General features: G+C 46.0%; 2 protein-coding genes, 1 long non-coding RNA gene and 1 pseudogene across 7 annotated transcripts; 2 read left to right on the top strand and 2 right to left on the bottom strand.

Annotated features, from left to right (window-relative positions):
• Window positions 1-58: 58 nt before the first annotated feature.
• Window positions 59-1,710, bottom strand: LOC120685765 (integrator complex subunit 3-like). Its single transcript, XM_039967850.1, has one exon. It carries the CDS (start codon window positions 1,646-1,648, stop codon window positions 173-175), a length of 1,476 nt encoding a protein of 491 aa, XP_039823784.1. The 5' UTR covers window positions 1,649-1,710; the 3' UTR covers window positions 59-172.
• A 10,074-nt stretch (window positions 1,711-11,784) lies between these two features.
• Window positions 11,785-15,600, bottom strand: LOC120685763 (annotated as a pseudogene).
• A 1,096-nt stretch (window positions 15,601-16,696) lies between these two features.
• On the top strand, window positions 16,697-17,833 carry LOC120685769. Its single transcript, XR_005679727.1, has 3 exons — window positions 16,697-16,735; window positions 17,379-17,491; window positions 17,575-17,833. It is a non-coding gene; the product is annotated as an uncharacterized LOC120685769 (long non-coding RNA).
• A 366-nt stretch (window positions 17,834-18,199) lies between these two features.
• LOC120685766 (DEAD-box ATP-dependent RNA helicase 9-like) lies at window positions 18,200-20,748 on the top strand. 5 transcript variants are annotated; one of them, XM_039967852.1, is made up of 4 exons: window positions 18,200-18,828; window positions 19,556-19,632; window positions 19,828-19,900; window positions 20,266-20,748. In XM_039967852.1, exons 1-4 carry the CDS (start codon window positions 18,215-18,217, stop codon window positions 20,276-20,278), a joined length of 777 nt encoding a protein of 258 aa, XP_039823786.1. In that variant the 5' UTR covers window positions 18,200-18,214; the 3' UTR covers window positions 20,279-20,748. The 5 variants fall into 5 exon arrangements, with proteins under 5 accessions (XP_039823786.1, XP_039823785.1, XP_039823787.1 ...); XM_039967851.1 differs by lacking the exon at window positions 20,266-20,748 and adding an exon at window positions 20,065-20,257; XM_039967854.1 differs by lacking the exon at window positions 20,266-20,748 and adding an exon at window positions 20,065-20,223 and having other exon boundaries at window positions 18,223-18,828; window positions 19,824-19,900.
• The last annotated feature ends 3,124 nt before the right edge of the window (window positions 20,749-23,872 follow it).

The raw sequence follows: 23,872 nt of genomic DNA on the forward strand, positions 1-23,872 counted from the left end.
GACTGCATACTCCACATCCCTTTTCTTCCTGCTCCCAATGATTTCTTCACATCTTTCTTCTCATTTGTGAGAGCATTGTGATTCCTCTTCAGATGCCTAGCCCTGCTGAATTGGTGCCGAGCTCGTTCCTGAGAGACATGACTGTGACATACAGAACCATTGATTAATATGTCTAGCTTGAGCAAGCACTCTTCTTCAACTCTGTTTCTTTAGAAACTCCAGCAGTTGGTTTCCCGCAAGAATCTTCAGCTGCCCCAGGATTGCAACTACTTAAGAAAGCCACAAGCTTCTGCCTCAGCAATGGTGATAGCTTCTCACAAGTCAATGGCTCCAACGATAGGATCACCCGTTTCTTCACCAGTGCCCCGAATGCACTCCTCACACAGCAAGCAATCGCATCCTTCCTCTTCACATCATAGTTATCGATAAGAAGAAACAAGAACTCAAGCAGCATGTTCGTAATATCAGTATACTGAGGCACCAAGTTCACCATCAGGAGCATTGCAGGCTCGATATTCATGACACTACCCCTCCCCTCCTCAAAAAACAACCAGTCATAGAACAGCGCCAGCTTCGCATTCGCCATCACGTAGCCTTTGCTGCAACCCGTTAGCAGCCAGCCTATGACCGCCCAGCGGGCAATAACACCAGAATTCATGACCTCATTCGTTGGGTGGTACCCGCAGCATATGAACCGCACAATTTCAGGGATCCTCTCCTCCCCTCCAGGCACCATCAGGTGCTTCCTCGCAAACCACAGCTGGTACCTCTTCTGATCCCCCCACTTCACACTGTTCATCAAGAACAGGAGCTGTGTCTCCATCTCGGCAGTGATGGCCAAGGCCGTGCACCAACCGGGTGTGCTCATCCGGCAGACATCACCGACACGGTCCGGCATCAAGTCTCTCCACAGCAGCTGGAACTCCGGCACGAGGGCCAGCTCGTGGAGCGACCTTACAAGGTCCCTTCCTATCAGTGCACACACCTGGAAGTGATCCCGCAGCATGGAGACGCAGAAAGACACCAGCTTTCCCCTGCATTCTTCGAGGCTCTTGGCGCTCTTGCACTCTTCGCAGTCCTTGCACTCAGCGCTGCCCGGGGCCGGAGCGAGACGGTTCCTGGCGAGGAGGCGGAGGAAGGCGAAGACGGTGGAGGCGAGGAGCAGCGGCTCTTCGTCGGCGAGGAAGGAGGCGTGCTCGGTAAAAAGCTCGAGCAGGCGGGCGTCGCCGGGGAACGGCACGCGGCGGAGGAGGGATGCGAGGAGGGTCCCGAACCCCGGCGCCGCCGCGCGGGCGAGCTCGGAGGCGGCGAGGAGGAGGCGGGCGCGCGGGTGTGGGAGGAGGAGGGGGAAGGGGAGGGAGAGGAGGGCGGAGGCGAAGGCCTGGTAGAAGGCGGGGAAGCGGCCGCCTGCGGCGTGGAGCGCGACGAGGAGATGCCGCGGGAGCGGGGAGGATTGGGTGAGGAAGGCGAAGGCGAGGGCGTGGGGGAGGTGCGGCGAGGAGAGGTCGGCGGGGGAGGGAGACGGGGAGGGGAGGAGGAGGTGCGCGGAGAGGAAGGGGTGCTCCGGCGAGGAGGCGGAGGTCGGGGGCGGGAGGTGGTCGCCGCCGGCGAGGAGTCGCGGGGGAGGGGAAGACGGCGGCGGCGGCATTGGGGGAGAAGAAGAAGATCTCCGGAGATGATACGGGTGGACAGACCAAATTTCTTCGGGGGCCTTAACTTTTTTTTTTTTTGAGAAAAAGGGTTGGACTTTATTGATAACATTTTACATCCAGGCCCTGAAAGGGCACCCCAAAGTGCAAGATAATTTACATATAAGCTCTTGAAAGGAGCACCCAGCAAACTTCAGCATCGCCCACCAATGTTGCCGCAATCCGGTTCTTCTCCATCTCCCGCAATAGAGAAGATAACCCAAAATGGAGCTAGCAGTCGCATCCCGAATCGACGAAGAGTCCGTAAATTTTGAAAGGCCCATCAGTGGCTCTTGCCTTTGATCCGTTGAACGCCCTAACAAATGGCAAGCCATCTCTTTGTCGTCACCAGGATCGGACACCGGTCGCCCCACCGTCCAACCCCAGTCGACGAGCAGCAAACCCGCAAAGGGGGACACAAACCTCACAAGGCAGTTTCTGCCAACCTCGCAGTCATTAGAAGTACCTTGGAGGGACAAAATAATCCTCTGGACTCCAGCTCCCATATCAGCAGGTATGAGGCCACCGCTGACACTAGTTGCATGGGCATGGACAGCGCAAAGAAGCGCACAGAAAATTCGACCACCAACGCATAAGAAAGTATCGAAGAAATCATCGCCGGTGATGAATCCTCCGCATATGACGCCATCATCATGCTCCACGCAGACAACGACCGGCAACAGACCCCAACCACCGCCAATATTGACAACACCAGAAAAAATCCAGAGGAGACAAAAGACTCCCGGCACATGGCTCACCGAGAGGTAAACCAACCCTTTGGTAACAGTAGATCTACGCACTAAGCGTAGATAAATGCATATAACAGCTAAATCCACAAACATAGGTATAAACAATCCTCTCACTAGAGACGACGCCGCAGAGCTCGCCCTCAAGCACCGCGAGGCACCACCGCCCAAGGCCCAAATGGACCCCGCCCAGCCGCCGCCGACCCCATGCAGAAGACGCTCGAGCCGAGCTTCCTCCACCAGGAGCCACGCACCGCCGCTGGGCTTACTCCGCGGGGAGGCACGCCCCACCGCAGAGCTCCCCCAACGGGGCCGCACGGCATGGAAGAGCTCGTTTCGCGCGTGCCTCGGTGGAGGAGATCCACGAATCGCCTGGAAGTCGCCTATCTACACTGTAGCTGGAAGAACTCTCGCGAGGAAGACACCCCCCCTCGTGGGCCTTAACTGAATACCCATTTGTGGGTGCTCCTTTGTAAGTGGGCCTCTTTTTGCCAGCCCACACAGATAACAAGTTTAGGAAAAATCCATTTATATTGACTTTACTCAGCGAAAAATCCATTTATATGGACTTTACTCAGCGATTAGGCTTATTTCTTTAATCTCATTTAATGGTGAAAAGATTTTTTTCTCTCCTTTCAAATTTTATAGGGCCATTGTTAAACATTATGCATTGTACTGCAAAACATATTTCAGAACTTTACAACTGTTTTTGTAGATTTGGAGCCATTTCGGATATGAAAATACATAGGACACGCAAAATTACCACAGTAAATAGGTTATGAAGTCATGTATCATCTCACAAGAATTAAATCTAATACACAAATCGTAGAAAAAAAGTAAAGACAGATATCATACTTTTTTTAAGATGCAGATTTCTATTGAATTATCAGACTACAAATCCTATTCACCAACTGATACCAATTTTCCTTTTTACTCCTAATATGCCTATTCTACTAATTTTATGACGAATATGGTAAATAGTATACAGGAAAGATAAAAAAAGGTGTCAAAAAATAGTTAGATAGTGAGGAAATTAGAGCTAGAAATAGCCATTTAATACCAACCTAAATTGAAACTTAGCAGCGACAGCGAAGAAGTACTTCTAGGGAAGATTTTAGACAATGTTCAATCTACATCTACAGTAGTACATGTAAACAGTTGATCACAGTAACCAGTGTACCATCGCTCTTCTCTAGCTGATACCACTAGGACTACGAAAATCCTCCAGCACCTCAGTAATACCACAGGACAGCCACTCAACATCTCATACTAGACCAGTTGATAGCAAGTCGATGACGAACCAAAACTTCAGACGCTATGAGCATGTACCCGGCATGGCCTTCCTGCATGCGCTAGGTTTTGCTGGGGTTCAAGAGCTCGCCAAGATTCAAGTCATCAATGATCAATGCAAGCTGTTCCTCATGGTTCTCCTTCCTGCTGCACCAGTATTTGTGAGGAACGAACTAATCCTATCAACTATACTACGATAGATCAATGGAACAGAAGAACCAACAAGCAAAATTAAGCTAGGAGCTACTGCAATCTGAAGATTCAATACCTATACAAGAGGAGGTCAGATCTCCTGGCTGTCAGTGTGGCGGCGCCTATAGCTACAACCCTAGCCTAGAAACGAGTTCTTCTTCCACGTACGATAAGATCCAACTACCCTCCTTCCTCCGCCTTTTAACAGTGGGCGGGTAATTACATTAATGGTCTAAGTAAACACATGCTTAGCTGCTTATTACAGTTCATTTAGAACACAAAAGAAGTGTCTTAATGGCTGTAGCTCGTCACCCGTTGTCGCAGACCGTTGGATGGAGATCTTGCGGTGAGCGTTAAGTAGATGAAGCGGTATGATTGAGTGTTGACTTCCACTTGCACGCTCGACTGAAGATACTGACGAACTGAATGATGATTGCAGTGCCTAATAAAGCCCCCCCCCCCCCCCCCCCCCCAGCATCCTTGTCCTCAAGGATGGAAAGATGGAAAAATTCTCCTGATGAAGTTGGCGTCTTCCCATGTGGCCTCCGAGGATGGCAGATTTGTCCACTGAATGAGCCACTGTACTACAGGTTCGTTGTTGCGTGGGATAAGCCTGCGTTCGAGAATTTCCTGCGGAGCAACTTTGATGTTGCCATGCTCATCCACCAAGGTAGATCTGGTGTTGGCACCACCTCTGGTCCAATATCCTTCTTCAGTTGACTGACGTGAAACACTGGATGTAGGTGACAAGTATCAGGCAAGAGGATCTTATAAGCAACCTTACCTATTTTCTCAAGAACTCTGAAAGGCCCATAATATTTGGAGTTAAGCTTGAGAGAGCTGTGAATGCTAAGTGAGGAGTGTTTATAAGGTTGGATTTTGAGGTAAACCATGTCACCCACTTCTAGCTGACGCTCAATTCTATGTTTATCAGCTTGATGCTTAATACAAGCTTGTGCCTTCAATAAGTTATCTTTGATCAACTGATTAGATAGTTGTCTGGTCTGTAGGATATTTCTTGCACCATCTTCAGGACAGTCTGGCAGGATGACTTCAGCTATTTGAGGTGGAGGAAACCCATACAAAGCTTAGAAAGGTGTCACATTTAGAGATGTGTGATAGGATGTATTGTACCACCATTCAGCAAGGGAAAGCCAGTAGTACCATTTTCTTGGTGTAGTAAAACACATGCATCTCAGATAATTCTCCAAACATTGATTAACTCTCTCTGTTTGCCATCTGTTTCTGGATGATAAGCAATACTAAAATGCAGATTAAATCCCAGTGATTTGAATAAGGCTTGTCATAAATTGCTCGTGAATATCATGTCTCTATCAGACTCTATAACAGTAGGTATGCCATGTAGCTTGAATATGTTTTCCAGGAAAATATTAATGACATCTTGGACAGTGAATGGATGACTCAATGTGAGAAAGTGAGCATATTTCGTAAATCTGTCAACAATGACTAGAATCACATCTTTGTTGTTGGACTTGGGCACGCCTTCCACAAAGTTCATGGACATATGAGTCCAGGCCATATCTTGAACAGGGAGTTGTTCAAGCAATCCAAGATATGGATTGTGCTAAGATTTGTTTTTCTAGCATACAGGACAGGTTCTCACATATTCCTTAACTTGTTTGTGCATCTGAGGCCAATAAAAGACTGACTTCAGCCTCTGATATGTAGCCCTCTCTCCTGAATGTTCCCCCAAGCTGATTTATGAAAATTTTCTAGCAACTGTAGTTTAAGCTGTCCTGTAGCCTATTAATATTCTACCCTTGTACCTAAGAATGCCATTTTGCAATGTAAATGGCTGGACAACTGTCTGGTCAATGCTGAGTTTAGTGAGTAATTCTTGGCATTTGAGGTCTGCACTATAAGAATTGTTGACTTGTTCAATCCACACTAGCACCACACAAGATATTGCAAGAGATTCAGCATGGCTAGCTCTGGACAGAGCATCTGCTACCTTGTTCTCTGTACCCTTTTTGTACTCAAACACATAGTTGAAGCCCAGGAGCTTGATCAAGAGTTTATGTTGGATACCATCAACCAGTCTCTATTCATGAATGTACTTGAGACTTTGTTGGTCGGTTTTAATGACCACAGAAGAACTGGCTAGGTAATGTTTCCATTTCTTCAAGGCTTCCAGTATGGCTATTGCTTCTTTATCATAAGTGGACAATGCTGCTGCTTTTGGGCCTAAGGTTTTGCCGAAAAAAGCTATTGGTCTGCCTTGCTGCATTAAAACAGCTCCAATGCCCTGGCCACTAGCATCTGCCTCCAAAACAAATGGGGAGCTGAAGTCTCGTAATGCTAAAACTGGGGGTGTCGGCATTGCTTGCTTTAGCTTCTGGAATGCTTGTTCCTGTGGATTAGACCAAACAAAAGCATCTTTTTTTAAAGCATCATATAGTGGTCTATAGATTGTGCCATAGCCTTTGACAAACCTTCTGTAATAACCAGTCAGGCCCAAGAAAGCTCTTAGCTGGGTAATTGTTTGAGGTGAGGGCCATTGTGCAATGATACTCAACTTTTGTGGGTCAGTGGCCACTCCATCTTTGCTGATAATGTGCCCAAGATATTCAATTTCCTATTTTGCAAAAGAACATTTGCTCAGCTCGGCATACAGTTTGTTACTCCTGAGAGCCTCTAAAACATCCCTTAAATGATTCACATGATCAGATAATGTTGAACTGTATATCAATATATCATCAAAAAAGACTAGAGCAAACTTTCTCAGGTACTGAGAGAGAACTGAGTTCATGAGAGACTGAAATGTGGCTGGGGCATTAGTTAATCCAAATGGCATTATTATAACATCAAAATGACCCAAATGTGTAGAGAAGGTTGTTTTCTCGATGTCTTTCTGCTTCATTCTTATCTGGTGATATCCAGATCTCAAGTCTATTTTGGAAAATAGTTGTGCTCCATGTAATTCATCCAACAAATCTTCAATGATTGGGATGGGGTACTTGTTTTTCACAGTGTTTGAATTTAGTTGCATGTAATCAACACAAAGCCTCCAAGTTCCATCTTTTTTCTTGACCATGATGACTGGAGAGGAGTATGGGCTTAAGCTGGGTCTAATCATGTGAGATGCCAACATGTGCTGAATTAATTCCTCCAAAGCATTCTTTTGGTGAAAGGGCAATCTATAGGATCTTTGAGTCACCACCTTAGTACTGTCCATCAACACAACTAGAACATAATGCGCGCTTGCGCGCCCGATCACGAGTTGCATACAGTATCCAATATCCCATGCAAATATTCTAATAATATTAATATTGTTTTTTTGAGCGGATAATATTAATATTGTTGATTGAATGGGATCTGCAGCTCATAGGTGCTGTGAAAACCATAAATTATATTTAACAATCAGTATTAGTAGCTACCAAACATTTTAACAGGTAACTTAGAATACTGATCCAAATAAGAGTGGAGTACTAAGATATTAAAAGGAGGAGATAACACACTTTGTAGTCATCCGGTATCCAAAAGAGTTTCACTGATGTTGAAAACACCAAGTTATAAAGGGCAGACCCCCAGAGGCTCCCACTCGAGTGGGGTCTGGGGAAGGGAAATATACGGGCAAGCCTTACCCCCACAGTAAACTGCGGGGAGGCCGCTTGAACCCACGGCCTGGCACTTCGGTGAGCAAGCGCTCAACCAACTGCACCAGGCCTGCCCTTCATATAAAATGCCTAAATATATATAGCACCAAGCAGCAGGGCATCAGATGCAGATCAAGGCATGGTTGGAACTGTGTAAACATAAAATAAGCTGCTCCCCTTCTTCCTTCTAAGCATCGTCATTTGGAACTGTAAATATAGGAACGATAGTTAGTTGCTATAGAGCTTGTTAATAGCCGCACGAAGAGTTTACAATAAATCTAATATTTTGAGGAGGCAGCCATATTTGAATGAGGATCTGATGCTGAAAAAAATTAAAGTGATAAGAAGCATCTCTATGGTACCTATGGCTATGTCTCTCACATATACTCACAATTTGGAAGAGAAAGATATAAAACAATAAAGAGGCACATGTAAAGAATTATTAGAAATTCTATGTTGACATTCAACTTGAGAGGAAGGCTGTTGTCTAGGTAGGCAAATTATATAAGCAGGACGATATGTAAATAGGAAAGCAATATGCAATATCAGATATATTTTTGCATTGCTAAGTAGAGGAAGATGCTTACATTAGTATAAATGATATATGCACTATCAATTTTATAGATACTATGATATACCAAATGTCCAACTCGGTGACGACTAATAAAGATAATGCTTTACGATCAAGTGCAGCCATGATCTAGTCGGTCTATCTATTTTATTTGCAGTTTGTAGCAAGGAGATACCTAGATTTGGAAATGCCATGTTCACAACCACGAGCTTTGCTTCCAATGTCTTTATCAAGCAGTAGCTTATTGATGATTTTCTTGTTAGAGGAGTAGTGAAACCTGAAAAATAAACATGTTAGTTACCATGGTATTACTTGACATGTTGAAGAAAACAAATTTATGCTTATAAGGTCGATCTTTTCTTACGATAGTCTTTTCTATCTTTGTTGCAGAATTGCCAGCTCTCTTGATCCAACTGACTTCGCTAGTGAATGAATCCAGCAGACTCCAGACTTTAGTTACTTTTTAGCGGGGCGTCTATACATAACACGCACGACAGCAACCATCGTCGCCGCAGGAGGTCGGTCCATCGTGGCCCGCTGGATGTGCACCCATGAACTTGCATCATAAAAGATGTTCTAAAAATAAATTAAAAATTGTTTTAGAAAGACAACAATATTTTGATTGTGTTGTTACTAAGGAGATGTAAAAATGGTCATCGTAGAAAGATTGTTTAAAGATAAAATAAATTATTCCAAAAATAAAATTTCATATTCTAAGAAAAATATTCTAAAAAATGTTTTAGAGCAAAAAATATTTTAAATAATATTTTTCAAACGTAGGCAAGTGTGATCTAGTTTTGAAAGTCTTAACACAAAGATCACTACGGTGCAATCATAATTTGATTTAGATAATTAGTTTGTGAAATACAAATTTTTTTAGTTGGAGTACATGCACATAAACTGAGATATGTCAGGTGAGGTATGCAGCCGCTAATTTTTTACACTTGAATGCTCCGTGAGTGCTGTGGTTCGTTCGAGGCAGCTGGCTAGAATCGGCCCATGAAAATAACAGATGGGCTAAAAGCATGCGCCAGCAACCGTGACGTGGTGCATTATGGTCTGGGAGCATGGAGCAACCCAGTTCCTACAGCAACACCAGACCCATCCATCTTACGCCCCTGTACATGACGTGGCGAGAAGCAGGGGCACCGCAAGCCGCGAAACGCGGACGAGCGAGGAGGAGCTACCTCTCTTTAATTAACCCGATAGGGTGATCCACTTCTCTTTGTGGTGAAAGCTCTATAGGCTCTTGAAAGATGTCAGCAAATTCCTGTAAAACAGTGGAAATAGCTGGTGGAACATCTTTAGTGGGTTCAACATCATTGCTAGAATTTGTGGTGGAGAGCACAATGACAGATGAGCAGGCTTGTTTTTTTTCAATAACTGATACAACTTCTTAGGCCCAATTAACAAGTGTTTGGGTGGAATGGATTCATCCTGAAAGGTGAGTAGTGAGCTACCATACTTAGTGATAGTGAATTCCCTTGTTTTCAAGTTCAAGCCCACTGGGCTGTGAACCAAAAGCCAATCAGCTCCCAAAATAATGTCATATCCTTTCAACTCCAATAGTCTGAAATCAGAGATGAATTCATGGCCCTGAATGGAATAAGAGCAAGCAGAACATGATGTTTCACTGAGCATTGTTGAACCATTTGTTGTTGCTACCTGTAAGGGAGAAGTAGCCAAAATATGGAACTTGTGGCGTGTAGCAAATTTAGCATTGATGAAGGAAATGTCACTTCAGGTATCTATCAATGCTATGGCCAAACTGTGATTTCAGGGTAAATACAGTAGCATGAGAAGTGGAGCCACACAAAGCATGCATAGATACTTGTGCTACAGGAATGGTTGAAGCATCAAAGTATTCACCATCATCTGATTGAGTTGTATCATCAACAACTGCATCTTTCTCTTTACCCTTTGTATTCTCAACAAGAATCATTGAAAAGGTATGCTTGCCTTTACAAACTTTAGTGTGACCAGGAATTCAAGGCTCCCTACATTTGAAACATTTACCAGCAGCTCTAAGATCTGCTATGGTAGGATTAGTATCATCTTTTGACTCAGTTGGTTTTTGGCCCTTGTTCCATTGTTTCACTGGCTTGGGCACTTGTGGAAATACAGTGTATCTCTTGGGTTGATAGGTAGCCTGTTCCAATCTTCTAGCAAACCAGAAAGGTTGAGTTAATGAGGTTGGTTTGTGCCATTGGAGGTGGTGCTGGATATAGTCTTTCAGCCCTGCAATGAAACTGGACACAAAGTACTCTTCTTGCAAGGATGGGTTGTTTCTTTTGACCAAGCCAATAAATTCTTCAAATTTATCTATATATTCTGGGACAGATGTTCTCTGTTTGAGGTTGAGAAATTAGCCAATGATCTCAACTGTTGAAATTCCAGGAATCTATCCTCCAACAGTCTGTAGAAATGATGCCATGGTAGTGTAGATGGATTACACCCAGTACCTCTTCACCAGTACTCAGCCTTGCCCTTCATGTACATGACTGCAACTTTGACTTTGTCTTCAGATGGGACAGCCACAAGTTCAAAAAGTTTCTCAGCTTTTCTTATCCAGCCATCAGGGTCAGTGCCCTCAAACTCAAGGAATGATAATTTAGGTCCTTTGGCCACTACCTTTTGCTGAAACTGCATTTGAAAATGAAAATGCTGCTGAACAGGATTGAAATTTTGTTGTGGAATGGTGTGGAGGTTTGGTGCAGATGTACTAAAAAATGGGTGTGATTGCTTTTGTGGTAAGGTAGCAGATTGATTATGCAGAGGAGTCATATCTCTGTTGGCTAACTCATAAAATGCTTCTAGTTCCAAATCTGTCCATGGGCAATCATGCAAATCATAATCGAGGGTAATCATCTCAGGAGCTGTGGTGGACAGACCATTGTCACTGGCATGAACAAACTGTGCTCTTGTAGAACCAGGAGGGGTGTAGAAATGAGTGGTATTTGGTTGCTGGGGTGGGCCAAAATGCAGAGATTTGTTGGTGTGAACAGTTGGCTTACTCTTAACATTGGAGCCTTTGTCTTCTACCACTGGGGAAGTATCTGTGCAGAATAGTTTGTCAATTTTGCCTAGTATCTTGTCCAAGGTATTTTCCATTGCAGCAGTGCGTTGTTCCTGAGTCTTCATGAAGGAATCAAGAGTGTGACGAATTCCATTCACTTCATCAGCGGTGGCATACTCTTCCAATTCTCCATCTTTTGGGGTAGTCAGCTTCTCCTTCTTACCGATACGGTTTGAGACAAGCTCTCCCCTTGTGGATCTGCAAGAATCGTCTATCGCCGCCTGGGTTACGGATGTGGATATAGAATTTTACACAAGGACTCGCCTTGAAACCTTCTCCACAGAGTAACCCCCCGTCCACGCCTCCTCGGTCTGAAGCAGCTTATCGGCTCCCGAAATTTTAAGCAAGAACAAAGTCCTGCAACCCTCGCCTCAGCTGAATCTCCCGATAATTTGAAGGGAAAAGTGGGGGTGGTGTTCACGGATCGGGGTGGGATGGATGGGATTTTACACGAGTGAGTCGAAACCACGAATCCACCGTGCCGATCGGACTTGATCCGGAACTCTGGCTCTGGAACAGAAGAATTTGGCCAAGGATAGCTGGCTCTGGATACCAATTGTGACGAACGAACTAATCCTATCAACTATACTACAATTGATCAATGGAAAAGAAGAACCAGCAAGCAAAATTAAGCTAGGAGCAACTGCAATCTGAAGATTCAGTATCTATACAAGAGGAGGTCTGATCTCCTGGCCGTCAGTGTGGCGGCGCCTACAGCTACAACCCTAGCCTAGAAACGAGTTCTTCCATGATAAGACCCAACTACCCTCCTTCCTGCGCCTTTTAACAGTGGGCGGGTAATTACATTAATGGTCTAAGTAAACACATGCTTAGCTGCTTATTACAGTTCATTCAGAACACAAAAGAATCGTCTTAATGGTTGTAGCTCATCACCCATTGTCGCAGACCATTGGATGGAGATCTTGCGGTGGGCGTTAAGTCGATGAAGCGGTATGCTTGAGCGCCGGCTTCCACTTGCTCGCTCGACTGAAGATACTGACGAACTGAATGATTATTGCAGTGCCTGACAGTATTGCCCTTCCTCATCATTGCTGTGAACTCGCTGTGGTCAATTTGCCCATCCTAAAAAATCATATAGAAATTAACTGCCGAACGATCAAAACCAAGATTTATGAATGCGACTAAAAAATGGAGATGAAGAGAGTAGACATAAAATGGACTAACATTGTTCTGGTCAATATCTTTAATCATATGCTCAAGGTGAACATCATCAAGACCAAATTCACGGCATGCTTGTGATAGCTCATCAATGGTTATAAAGCCATTTCCATCGTTGTCAAAAAAATGAAAAATGCTAAAACAAGGTTTTCCTCCTTCTCCAGCTTATTCATGTGCAACGTAGCTGCAATGAATTCAATGTAGTCAATTGTACCGCTGTTGTCAATATCAGCCTGAAACAAATTACAAATGTGTAAACAGGCAGAACATAACTGCAAAGATTATGATTGAACAAGTAGAGATTGAATAAACGCTTACTGCTTCCATTAGAGCCTGGATTTCGTTCACTGTTAATTCTGAGCCTGCCCTTTTCAAGCCATCTTTCAGCTCATCAAATGTTATAGTACCACTATTGTTTGTATCAATCATTTTGAACAGCTCCTTGAGGCCTCCAATCTCTTCCTCAGACAGGCTTTCAGCAATAACCTGCATATTGAATTCCTACAGTATTAATATTTTTAAGATGACCACTGCAAGTTGTGCAGTGTATTGAGCAATAGAGACATTGTGTAAAGCATTAAGCGTCAAGATTATGAATTTTTTTTGTAGTTAATTCCCAGCCAAAATGAGAGCAGATATTCCAAAACATCATATCTGACATCCAATGTTCTGCTTCGACAATATGAACCTGAACAAAAACATTACTGCATATTTTCTAAAATCTGGATGGAACTAGGGAGCATTGTGACACAGAAAAGAAAGCCGGGGTGTCAATACTCAATAGTCATCAGGACAGAACGTCAAGAGGTATGATATGACTATTCATCCCGCAACCCTCTACTAGAATTACATTTAGAAGAGCCACCTTCGTAGGGATCGCAATTCAGGAACCACTACAGTTAACAGTAAGATTAACTGGGTGGAAAATAGTCATGTGGAGTTTGGCTTTGGCGTTTCAAGAAATAAAGGTATAGTTAGCAGTAACACTTAGACCACCCCCTCTAGCCACTCTGACCCTAAAACCCAGGTATTAGAGTGGGGGAGAGGGGGGCTTTATCATTGGACCAACATTCCCCCTATGGTGAGCGAGCCGCGCCGCGCCGCGCCGCGCCTGTGGCTGCTGGTTGCTGGGCTCAGCAAACCCCGCAGGGAAATCGCGCAGCGGAAGAATGTGTGGCCGGTGGGTTTCGAACCCGGGACCTGGCTCTGGTACCAACTTAGACCACCCCCTCTAGCCACTCCGACCCTAAAACCCAGGTATTAGAGTGGGGGAGAGGGGGGGCTTTATCACTGGACCAACAGTAACTTATATGGAGCATTAATTATTAGGGCATTAATGTAGCATAAACAAAACATAAAGTGGAACTTAAAGATGCAGAATCAGCTATGACATCAAATAGGGAGATAAGTAATCTATACCCTTAATGCCATCTTCTTGAGCTTGTTAATTGCCGAAAAATGCTTCAACCTTGACAAAACAGCAGAATCAATAGGCCTATCAGGTGCCACAGCATCATCAACAATCCATGGATGACCTAACAAAGACACCACCATTATGAGTTTGCATTTCCTATGGGCCATGTGGCAGCAACACAGGACATATACCTACAGAACTACACCTCAACTACATGAGAGAGATGAGGGGTGAGTGTACTTACAGAGAACCTCATGAGCACTGAATCTCTTTTTAGGATCTCGAGTAAGCATATTACAGACCAGATCCTTAGCACTATCAGAGATACTTGGCCAGGGTTCAGATTCAAAATCAAGTTTGCCTCTCAGAATCTGTCTGAAGATTCCAGCTTCAGTTTCTGAGGAGAATTAATTTTCGATAACGGAAAAGGTATGAATTTGCATAGTCAAACAGGTTTGAATGACAAATACTAATTCTTAAAAAATGGCAAATACTTTACCTGCCCAAAATGGGGGGACACCACAAAGCAAAATGTACAGAATCACCCTGCGCTCCATACATCAGCTTTTGGACCATAGCATTTCTGTAGTACCTCTGGTGCAACATAGTAAGGGCTCCCAACAACATCGCTGAATTTGTCACCTGAGGAAATGGAAAAGACAGCTTGCATCATCAATAAACTTTTTTTCGAAACATATCATCAATAAACTTAGCCCAAGGGATACAGAGAACATCCTAGCAGCACAAGAGTCAAACTGTGTACAATTTTGAATGCAAGTACCATTGTACCAAAAACATAAAAATAAAACTCATAAATCATCATGCACTACATTAAGAACAATACAACAACCAGATCATCTATAGGGGAGGTAGTATATATAAAGTCTACATTATGGTTCTACGTCATCTCCTAACCTCAGCTGGCATCTTGAAAACTTCTACCAACAATTTCAGTAACTCACTCCCATTCCAAAATGAAACTAGGAGCTTCAACCGGTTTTGATTTATTCTCCTACAATTCTTGCCAGATAATCATAGCAATGCGCCAATGTCCTATCATTGCATTCTCATTCCATCAAAACGAACAACGTGCAGAAGCACTAATGCCAAATCCATCGGACTGACATGGCATCAAGTATCATTGTTTCAACAAACTAATATATATCATTCTAACACAGCAATTAGCCTAATAATTTGCATCAGCACTCCAAATAGCAACAATAAACAGCAATAGTTGGCCTATAGCAATGTAAAGCAAAGGAATCAGCATACCAGGCTTGTAGAACATGGAGAGCCCAAAGTCAATGGCCTTGAGCGGGGCGTCCTCAGAGGTGCCGGCAAATAGAAAGTTCTCCGGCTTGAGGTCCCGGTGCATGACACCAAGCGAGTAGCACCCCTCCACCATCCCCACAATCGTCTTTATGAGCTTTGCTGCCTTGCGCTCGCTGTAGTGGCCCTTGGTGACAATGGGGTCGAAGAGGTCGCCACCGGCACAGAGCTCCATGATGATGTGCACGAAGTGCGCGTCCTCATAGGCGCCGTGGATGCGGATGACATTGGGGTGGTCGGAGAGGTGGTGCATGATCTGGATCTCGCGGTAGACGTCCTTGTAGTCCTGGCTAAGGAAATTGCGCTTGGGGATGGACTTGCATGCGTACTCGGCGCCGTCGGCCTTGTCCACGCACTGGTAGGTGGTGCCGAACTGCCCCTGCCGCAGCTTATTGCACGTTCGCCGTCTTGTACGGCAGCACGGACGCTGGCCGCCTCGATGACAGCGCCGGTGGCGTCACCATCATCTTCACTATATTGAAGAACCTGCTCGAGCCGGCCCGCTGAAAGCAAAACAACTGGTGTCGCCCGTAATGATGCAAGCGTTGTGAACAACTAAACATGGTAATCTAATAAAAGTAGCTTCATGTATGATTACCTCTTCCACTCGTGGCCCTTTGTCCACGCCAGAGCTCTTGTCCTCATTCTTTGTTGCATTAAGTGTTGTGATTATATCCGATGCAGCAGGTCTTTTCTCCGGGTCAGTCTCAACACATCTTAGTCCTATCTTGATGCATTCTTTTACTTGTTGACTGCATATTTCCACGGGTATGCATTTCTGCATCTTTTTCACCCTGTTCCTCCATTCCTCAACCACCTAATGAGTATGCAATAGTAATTGTATGAGCATTTTTTTAATAAATAAATAAAAGTTACACCAAGCTGATCTTGTTCATCTCACATTCTCAATGAAGCGTACATGTACGAGAGATGCTTCACTATTCTGGGGATAGTTCCTGTATCCCGTCAATCATTCTATGATTATAACGCCCAAACTGAATATGTCTGACTTAGTTGTTATCAACCCATTCCTCAAGTATTCTGGTGCCATGTATCCACTGCATTATAACAAGCACTACTACAGAATATATCATTGCCAACGCCCCATCACCGCCGGTTTGTTTCGAACCGGCGGTGATAGACTATCACCGTCGGTTCCAAATGAACCCGGCGGTGATGCTTACGTCAACATCACCGCCGGGTCGTATTACGAACCGGCGGTGATACGTAAGCATCACCGCCGGGTTGTAATATGACCCGACGGTGATGTGTTGTCCACCTTTTTTTTTCATTCTCCCATCCCCCTCTCTCTCTCTCTCCGGTATTTTTTTTCCGCTCCGGCGGCGGTGGCGATTGCCGGCCATGGCCAGCCACTTCACCTACATCCACGAGCTCCGCGAGCTCATCGCCTCCTCCACCACCGCCTCCGCCGGCTCCGCCCCGGGCTCCGCGCACCTCGAGGTCAAGCTCCGCGAGGTCCTCCCCAACCTCCTCCGCGACTACATCATCCCTTCCCCCAAAGGTTCGTGCGCCGCCCCCCTCCCTCACTCAACATTCATTTGAGCTGACCCGTTGCTCAAGCTGGTCGCCTACACGGCCGCATCCTCCCCTTCCTCGCCGAGCCCGATTTCAGGTACCTGCCTTCTCCCCCATCTTCCCTCCACAAAACCCTAGTCCAATCACTCCTAATATTTGTGTTTCCTTTCATCCTGGAATAGAATGCGGTATGAATGTGTAATTTGATTGGGACCACGTGGGCTGTACATCTTTTTCGCTAAAATTTAGATACATTTATCCGGTTCGGGTGTGTGCAGTGGTGTTGCAACTTCCATACATTGTCCATTTGATTCCATACTCATTTGTTTCCCATCCAGACATGTGATAAATTTAGCTGATAATGTGGGCGTGGACACTAACTAGTCTTTAGTGTGGCTACCTACATGTGTATTGATTTTGTTTTTGAGGGAAATGCGTATTACTTTAGAACTCGTCCAGGATGATCTGAGCTGTGGAGAAGCTGCCGGTTACATTGTAGGTGTTTTGCTTCCTATTCTTGATTGTACTAGTGGTTGTGTGTTCCAGAACTTGTAACGTGATAAGAGGGGAGTGCTGTCACTGTCCTGATGGGTATGTGTGCCATCAGCTGCGCTGTAAGCTGAATGATGGTCTTTAGCTTGCTTAAAACAGGGGCTATGTTCCTTAAAACACCAGCAGATTCCACCTGTTAGACATCCCCACCTGTCATTTACATGTATGCTGTTTCTTCACTGTTGCAGGTCGAGCCATGAGCTTATATTCAGTGCAGTTTGGAATCTGCTCTCCATTCTTCGCACAGGTGACCGAGAAGCCTACAGACAGTTCTTCCTGGATGCTATGGTCACAGTAGAAGGTATGTGTTTTGCTTTGTGCTCTTAATCTTTAAATTATGGGTCATGCAGAAAGGCTGAAACTTGAGCTTGTCCAATCCAACAGATCTACTATATGTGGCATCAATGCATGATGAGAGTCCTAGTGGTGTGCCACCTGGAAGGTGTTTAGTTAAATGCCTCTGTGGATCCTTCTCAAATATATTAGACTCACCTGGGCCTTATAGTGAGCTCCCAGCCAGTTGCCAACCTAAGAATGGACCTGGCGTGCTGGTTGATCTGACAGGCGATGTAAGATGGCGTCCATTTGCCACTTCACTGATTAAACTAGTTAACAAGTGTCTTGCAGATGGGACCTTGTATGTTGATGGGCTTGTAACATGCCATTTGTTTCTGCTGCTTGTTCTATCCTCTGCTATGGGGATGGTTCTCTGCACAAGGTTGGCATCAACCTTTATGAATAATTTTAACCTTTGGTTAACCCTGTGTATCTTTAACTTGCCTGTGTTTGATCTGTTGTCACAGGTTTGTTTTGATTTTGCACGCATTGTTCACTACTACACATATGGTCATTGCAAACAGCTCATCACCAACGGTTTAGTTTAAACCAGCGGTGATAGTCTATCACTACCGGTTCTAAATAAACCCGACGGTGATGTACACTCATCACCGCCGGTTCATATTACGAACTGGCGGTGATAAGATTTACGGGCATCACCGCCGGCTGGTAACACGAGCCGGCGGTGATGACCCGTCGTAGATATTTTCCCACCATCCCCGGCCCGTCCTCTCGCTATCTAATCCTCTACCGTGTTCTGTGTTCTCAGATCCTCTCTCTTCAGCAGCCTCCCTCTCCTCCCTTAGATCCCCTCCCCAGTAGCTTCTCCTTCGCCGAGTCATGGAGCTGCAGAGATGCGGACTTGCCCCGCCTTCCTGCCGCGCGAGGTCCGGCGCCGCAGCAGCAGAAGCAAGCACAGCAGCAGCCATGTACGCCGCCCTCCGCCGCGCGGCGCCACTCCGGCGGCGTGCCGTGTCCGCGCTCGCGGCCGCGCTGCTCCAGCAGCAGTCGGCGGCGATGGGGGCGGTGGCCCCGCGGCTGCCGGCGCCCGCCGCGTTGGCGGCGTCGTGGTTCCACTCGTACCCGTCGCGGCTGGGGTTCCGGGAGACGGGGCCCGCGGGCGCGGCGGCGCGGGCGGAGTTCGCGGCGGCCGAGGTGGGGTCGTTCTACGAGGAGGACAAGAGGGCCGCCAGCGCCGGTGGCGCGGCGGACCAGGGTCTGGAGATTGCCAAGCTGGGGATCTCGTCCAAGATCGTCGATAGGCTCGCCAAGAAGGGCATCACCAAGCTGTTCCCCATTCAGGTACGAGGAGCGGTGGATCTTCACCGTTCTTCTGGTCGAAGTGGATTCTAGAATAATCTATTTGCTGCGAAAACTCGATTAGATTCTTTTACGCTAGTGGTTTGATTGGATAGTAACTACCGTGTACCAATCTGCTTGTCCTGTTCTCCGCGGACACAATCCATACAGATGACATCGATGTTTAATTAACAAGCACCAATGGGAAAACCGTTCAATTATAACAAAATTCTTCCATTTGCTTTAATTGGTTATTTATTATGTTTACGTTGATCCAAATTCAACTGCTTTTGTAATGCGGCAAATTCATCTTGGCATGGTGATCGGATGAAACATTAGAATTACCAGTGTTCGTTTGTGGTTAGGTGATAAATTACCAATAATAAATTAATTCCTCGCAATTTCATGGATCTCATACATGAGGCAAAGCTGTTTGCTATAAATCAGTACTGAATTGATATTTGAACCTTGTCTTCTATTTTGCAACCTGTACAACCTGTTTAGAGAGCTGTTCTTGAGCCAGCAATGCAAGGAAAGAACTGATCGGAGCAACAATTTGGCTAGTCTATTAGTGATCGCAATTTGGCATTCTTGTCACAATTTATATATGCTGCCCCTTTCATGATAGTAGTTTTTACTATATAAGTTTGTCAACGTGTAATTTGTGATTTATCTGACTTCAGAGATTCAATGTTGGCAATGTTCCTTACTAAATTGAACTCATGTGTAGCCTATCTAATGGGTTGCCCGATACGAGGAGTCATTTTGGATCCATTTGTGGCATTGCGAATGGGCATTCAGGGACAGGTATATCCATTGTTAATTTCAATCCTGGGCAATCTATCAATCGGGCTTGGCATTTTGTCTATTATCCAATGTAGCAGTGTAATTTTGTCAGCTATGCCTCCATTTCCTTTTGCCTTTATCACCTTATTATGCCCTTCATATAGACATCACACATTATAACACTCTCATGGACTCATTCCATACCTCTGCAGGCAGGGACTCAATTCTGGGATGAAAAGATGGAAAAAGAACTTGCTGAGGGACATCTATCGAGTACAGTATTTGACAGGTACATAGATGGGTCATATACTCATATATTTGAATATTGGGACTTGGAGTTCTCGTGCAACATTTGACTTTTCTCTATAGATTAATTTGAGATGTGCATTGAAAACTAGGATGTTCTGTACCAATTGCTAAACTGAATTGGAGAACTGTTGTTTTTCTGCACAGAAATGCAAATATCCTGGTGCTCTTTTGGGACAAGTGTTGTTTCTATGAAGAGAAATGCAAATATACTTCAAATACACTATATAGGTGTACTCATTTGCTACCTTGTGCCGTTTTGGGACAGTCACTGCATAAGCCTTTCTGCATGAGGCATTCAGTTCACTATGTTTTTTTTTAATTTTTACTTCCTACCTTCAAATGCTGATGGATTTGCTGAGAAAGGTTGGTGCAGCTAGAGAAGTTAATTGTTTTTTATTGTTTGGACATTAAAATGTCATGATTATAGGGTGGAACCAAGCATTAGCTAGCTTGATCAAATTATATGGTAGAATATGCCAGACATGCATGTTTAATGTAGAATAAGCTATATATTTTCCTGGTGAATGGCAGAAACTGAAAACATGTCTATTGTCTGCTTCTTTCAGATGTTTATGTCTATATTATTTCTTTCAAACCAAGAACTGTACTAATTCATATCCCATTCCATGTCAACTTCAGCAAGTACTGATACTAGAATTTGTGTGGAATATAATTGGCTAATAAAATGTGATGAGTCAGATTTATCCATTCACCTTTAACTTATGTTTGGGCAATAATCTCGATGTATGAGCTCATATGGTTGAATTCTGCTGCTATAATTATATATTATATATGTTGTACAAATGATGCAATATTATTATATGAAAATATTTTTTTTGATGGGAAAAAGATCTTCACCGCCGGTTCGTGTCTTCAACCGGCGGTGTTGATGTCTCCATCACCAACGGTTCCAGATACGAACCGGCGGTGATGGGTGCACATCACCAACAGTTCTGGAACCGGCGGTGATGGCCCCGCTATCACCAACGACATAAATCCAACGCCTCCTGAACCGTTGGTGATACTCCTTACGAACCGGCGGTGATGAGGGGTGCTGGAGTAGTGAAGGTAATGCAATCAGATTTGGAGTAGATAGCAGTGTAAGTCTTAAGAGATTAGCTCACAGTGTCCCCTCGCGATTCTCAGTGATAATCCGAGACTGTTGTTGGCCAAAGAGTCTCAATGTACCAAAATCTGTAATTTTTGGCACCATATTGTCATCCATCAATATATGAGGAATGTTGAGTACTCTATCCTGCTTGTGATGAGTGAATTGTCAACCGTGCGGTGTGATCGTGTGCTTGGTCTTTGGATTGCAGGTACACAGGCGTTGAGTGTCGACGGGGAGCTGCCGTGGAGGTGCTGTGGCCGATGGACCGTGCGGTGGACGGCGGTGAAGGGCAACTGGGACCGGAGCTCGGACCGGGTGGCAGCTGTGGCATCCACTCCTGGATCGAGGGCGCAAGCGGCGACGGAAGGCGGGTTTCTTGGTTTGCGCCACAAAACCAAGGAGGCAGACGGCGGTCGAAGACGCCAAGTCGTGGAGGCACGGGCGTCGGTCTCGGGACTGACGGAGGCGACGGGCGTCGACGGCGTCTAGGGCCTCGCTGCGGGCGATGAGGTGACGGGCGTCGGGCGGCGTCTAGGGCCGTCAGAAGGCCGAGACGGGAACGACGTCTAGGGCCACGGCGCGGAGGCGGGAATCTTCCCGCGCGTGAGGTTTTGGCGGTTTTCTCAAAACCGGCCACCTACCCGGGTTTCGCGGACCCTCCAAAACCGCGGACTGGATCTTCATCAAGACGGCGGCATCGCGGAGAATACTTCGTTTCGAAGAAAGAACCTCGGCCGTCGGATGAGATCGTGTACAGGGGGTGCTGCAGGCCAACCGGTCGGACCGGTCCCTGGCACCGGTCTGACCGGTCTAACCAACCGGTTTGACCGGTCCCGCGGGTATAAATACCCCTTCACTTGTGTTAGGTTAATTGCGGCTTTTGTATTGCGTCCGTGAATTGTTCTGTTCCCCAGGCCGCCGCCCCTGCGTCTCCCTCCCTCTGTTCCTCTCGTTTGAGTTGATTTTGTCCATGGATTGTTGAAACCTTGTAAGGGATTTGATTGGGAAAAGAGGCCCTATCCTCCTCGTGCCCTCTGGGCTTTTGATTCGATTCAATCCTCTGGTTTTGTGCCTTGTGCAATGGATTTTCGATTTCGTTTTTGGCACACATGATTGAGAGGAGGCTACGAGTTCTTAGTTGTGATTCCCGTGCATCTAGCCCTGTCCTACACCCTCTGGAATCACGAGCTCTTTTGAATTTCGATTTCTTGAGTTCTAGAGAAAACTCCAACCCTTTTGATCTCCCCTCGAATTCTCAAGAATCATTGATCTTTAGGACAAGATCTTTTGGGGATATGTTCACGGGGTAGGGGCGAAGCAATCCCCCAAATTTCATCGATTTTCGTGGTCGTTTGATCGAGATTCACCGTTTGAATCTAAGTTTTCGGGGGTTTTCTGGGTGCCACCGGTCAGACCGGTAGGCAAGACCGGTCTGCTCTCTTTTGCACAGCCCCGACCGGTCAGACCGGTCCAGTGCACCGGTCAGACCGGTACTGGCTGTTCAGATCAGCTGTTTTCCCGAATCGCTTCCGGATTGCTTTGGGTTTTCACTCGCTCGTTCGAGGCCTGTTGTGTTGGTTTAGCTTTTCAATAGCTACTCCAAACTTTGGTCAGAACCCTTGAGGGCTTGGGCAATTTTGGGACATAGGCCGACGATTTGAATTTCGAAGAAATTTTGATCGGCTCCCGTTCACCCCCCCCCTTTGGTCGCCGGCTTCGTTCCCACAATTGGTATCAGAGCTTGGTTGAGGTTTTCAATACCTTAACCGGTTCGAAAACCACTTGGCGACCATGGCGAGTCTTGGTGAGATCCCGGTGTTTTCCAGCGAGGACTATGCCTACTGGAAGGGTCGCATGAGAGCCTTCTTGCAGAGCATGGGAGCCGAAGTCTGGGAAATTACCAAGAACCAGCTTTACGAGGTGCTGGCTGTTCGGACCACGCCTCTTCAGGTGACCCAGCACGAGGCTAACGCCAAGGCCGTCAATGCCTTGTTCGCTGGCGTTTCTCGTGCGGAGTTCTCATGCGTCCAGGGTTTTCAGGAAGCCCACAAAATTTGGACGTGCCTTGAGAACTACCATGAGAGTACACCTCAGGTGAAGGCCAGACTGTTCGAGACTCACTAGCGTGAGTACGAGAACTTCACACAGGAGCCGGGTGAGAGCATTGACCTGATGTTCAGTCGTTTTCAGTCGATTGTGAACAAGGTCAATGCGAACAGATCTGCTGGTGCCCTTGAGTACACAGAGCACGAGAAGGCTCTCAAGTTGCTCTACGCACTTGACCGCTCTGTGTGGGATCTCAAGGTGAACACGATCATTGAGTCTGCAGGCTATGAGACTCTGACCGTGAATGAGCTTTTCAGCAAGCTCAAGGCTACGGAGGTGGATAACCAGACACGAGCCAAGCTCAATGGTGCCCGTCCTTCCAAGAGCGTCGCTCTTGTGACTAGCCCAGGTGGATCGAGCTCTAACGCTAACTCTGCTCTTGGCTTTTCTCTTGCCTCTTTGCCTTCTGTTTCAGATGAGCAGCTGGAGACGCTGGGCGACGACGACTTGTGCCTCCTCATCAGCAAGTTCCAGCGCGTCTACCACAACAGGCAGAGGAAGAAGAACCCCGGGTGCTACAACTGCGGCGATCTGAACCACTTCGTCGCCGATTGCCCCATGAAGTCCGGCGGTGGCCAGAACAACTCCTTCGACTACTACCGCCACCGCGACTGCGACGAGGGAGGCTCCAACAAGGAGCGTCGGCGCCACAAGCACCGCAGTCGTGACCAGGGAGGATGCTTTGACAAGGAGTCGCTCAAGAAACGCTTCCAGTACAAGGCCAAGAAGCAGGAG

This window comes from Panicum virgatum, chromosome 8N, assembly GCF_016808335.1.
Source record: "Panicum virgatum strain AP13 chromosome 8N, P.virgatum_v5, whole genome shotgun sequence".
NCBI lineage: Eukaryota > Viridiplantae > Streptophyta > Magnoliopsida > Poales > Poaceae > Panicum > Panicum virgatum.

Excerpts from the sequence above, each read along its gene's own strand:
- LOC120685765 (XM_039967850.1), bottom strand. The coding sequence starts at position 1,648 with ATGCCGCCGCCGCCGTCTTCCCCTCCCCCGCGACTCCTCGCCGGCGGC.
- LOC120685766 (XM_039967851.1), top strand. The coding sequence starts at position 18,215 with ATGACCCGTCGTAGATATTTTCCCACCATCCCCGGCCCGTCCTCTCGC. Across the intron at positions 18,829-19,555 it reads CCAAGCTGTTCCCCATTCAG|CCTATCTAATGGGTTGCCCG; the intron begins GTACGAGGAGCG and ends ACTCATGTGTAG. Across the intron at positions 19,633-19,827 it reads GAATGGGCATTCAGGGACAG|GGACTCAATTCTGGGATGAA; the intron begins GTATATCCATTG and ends CTCTGCAGGCAG.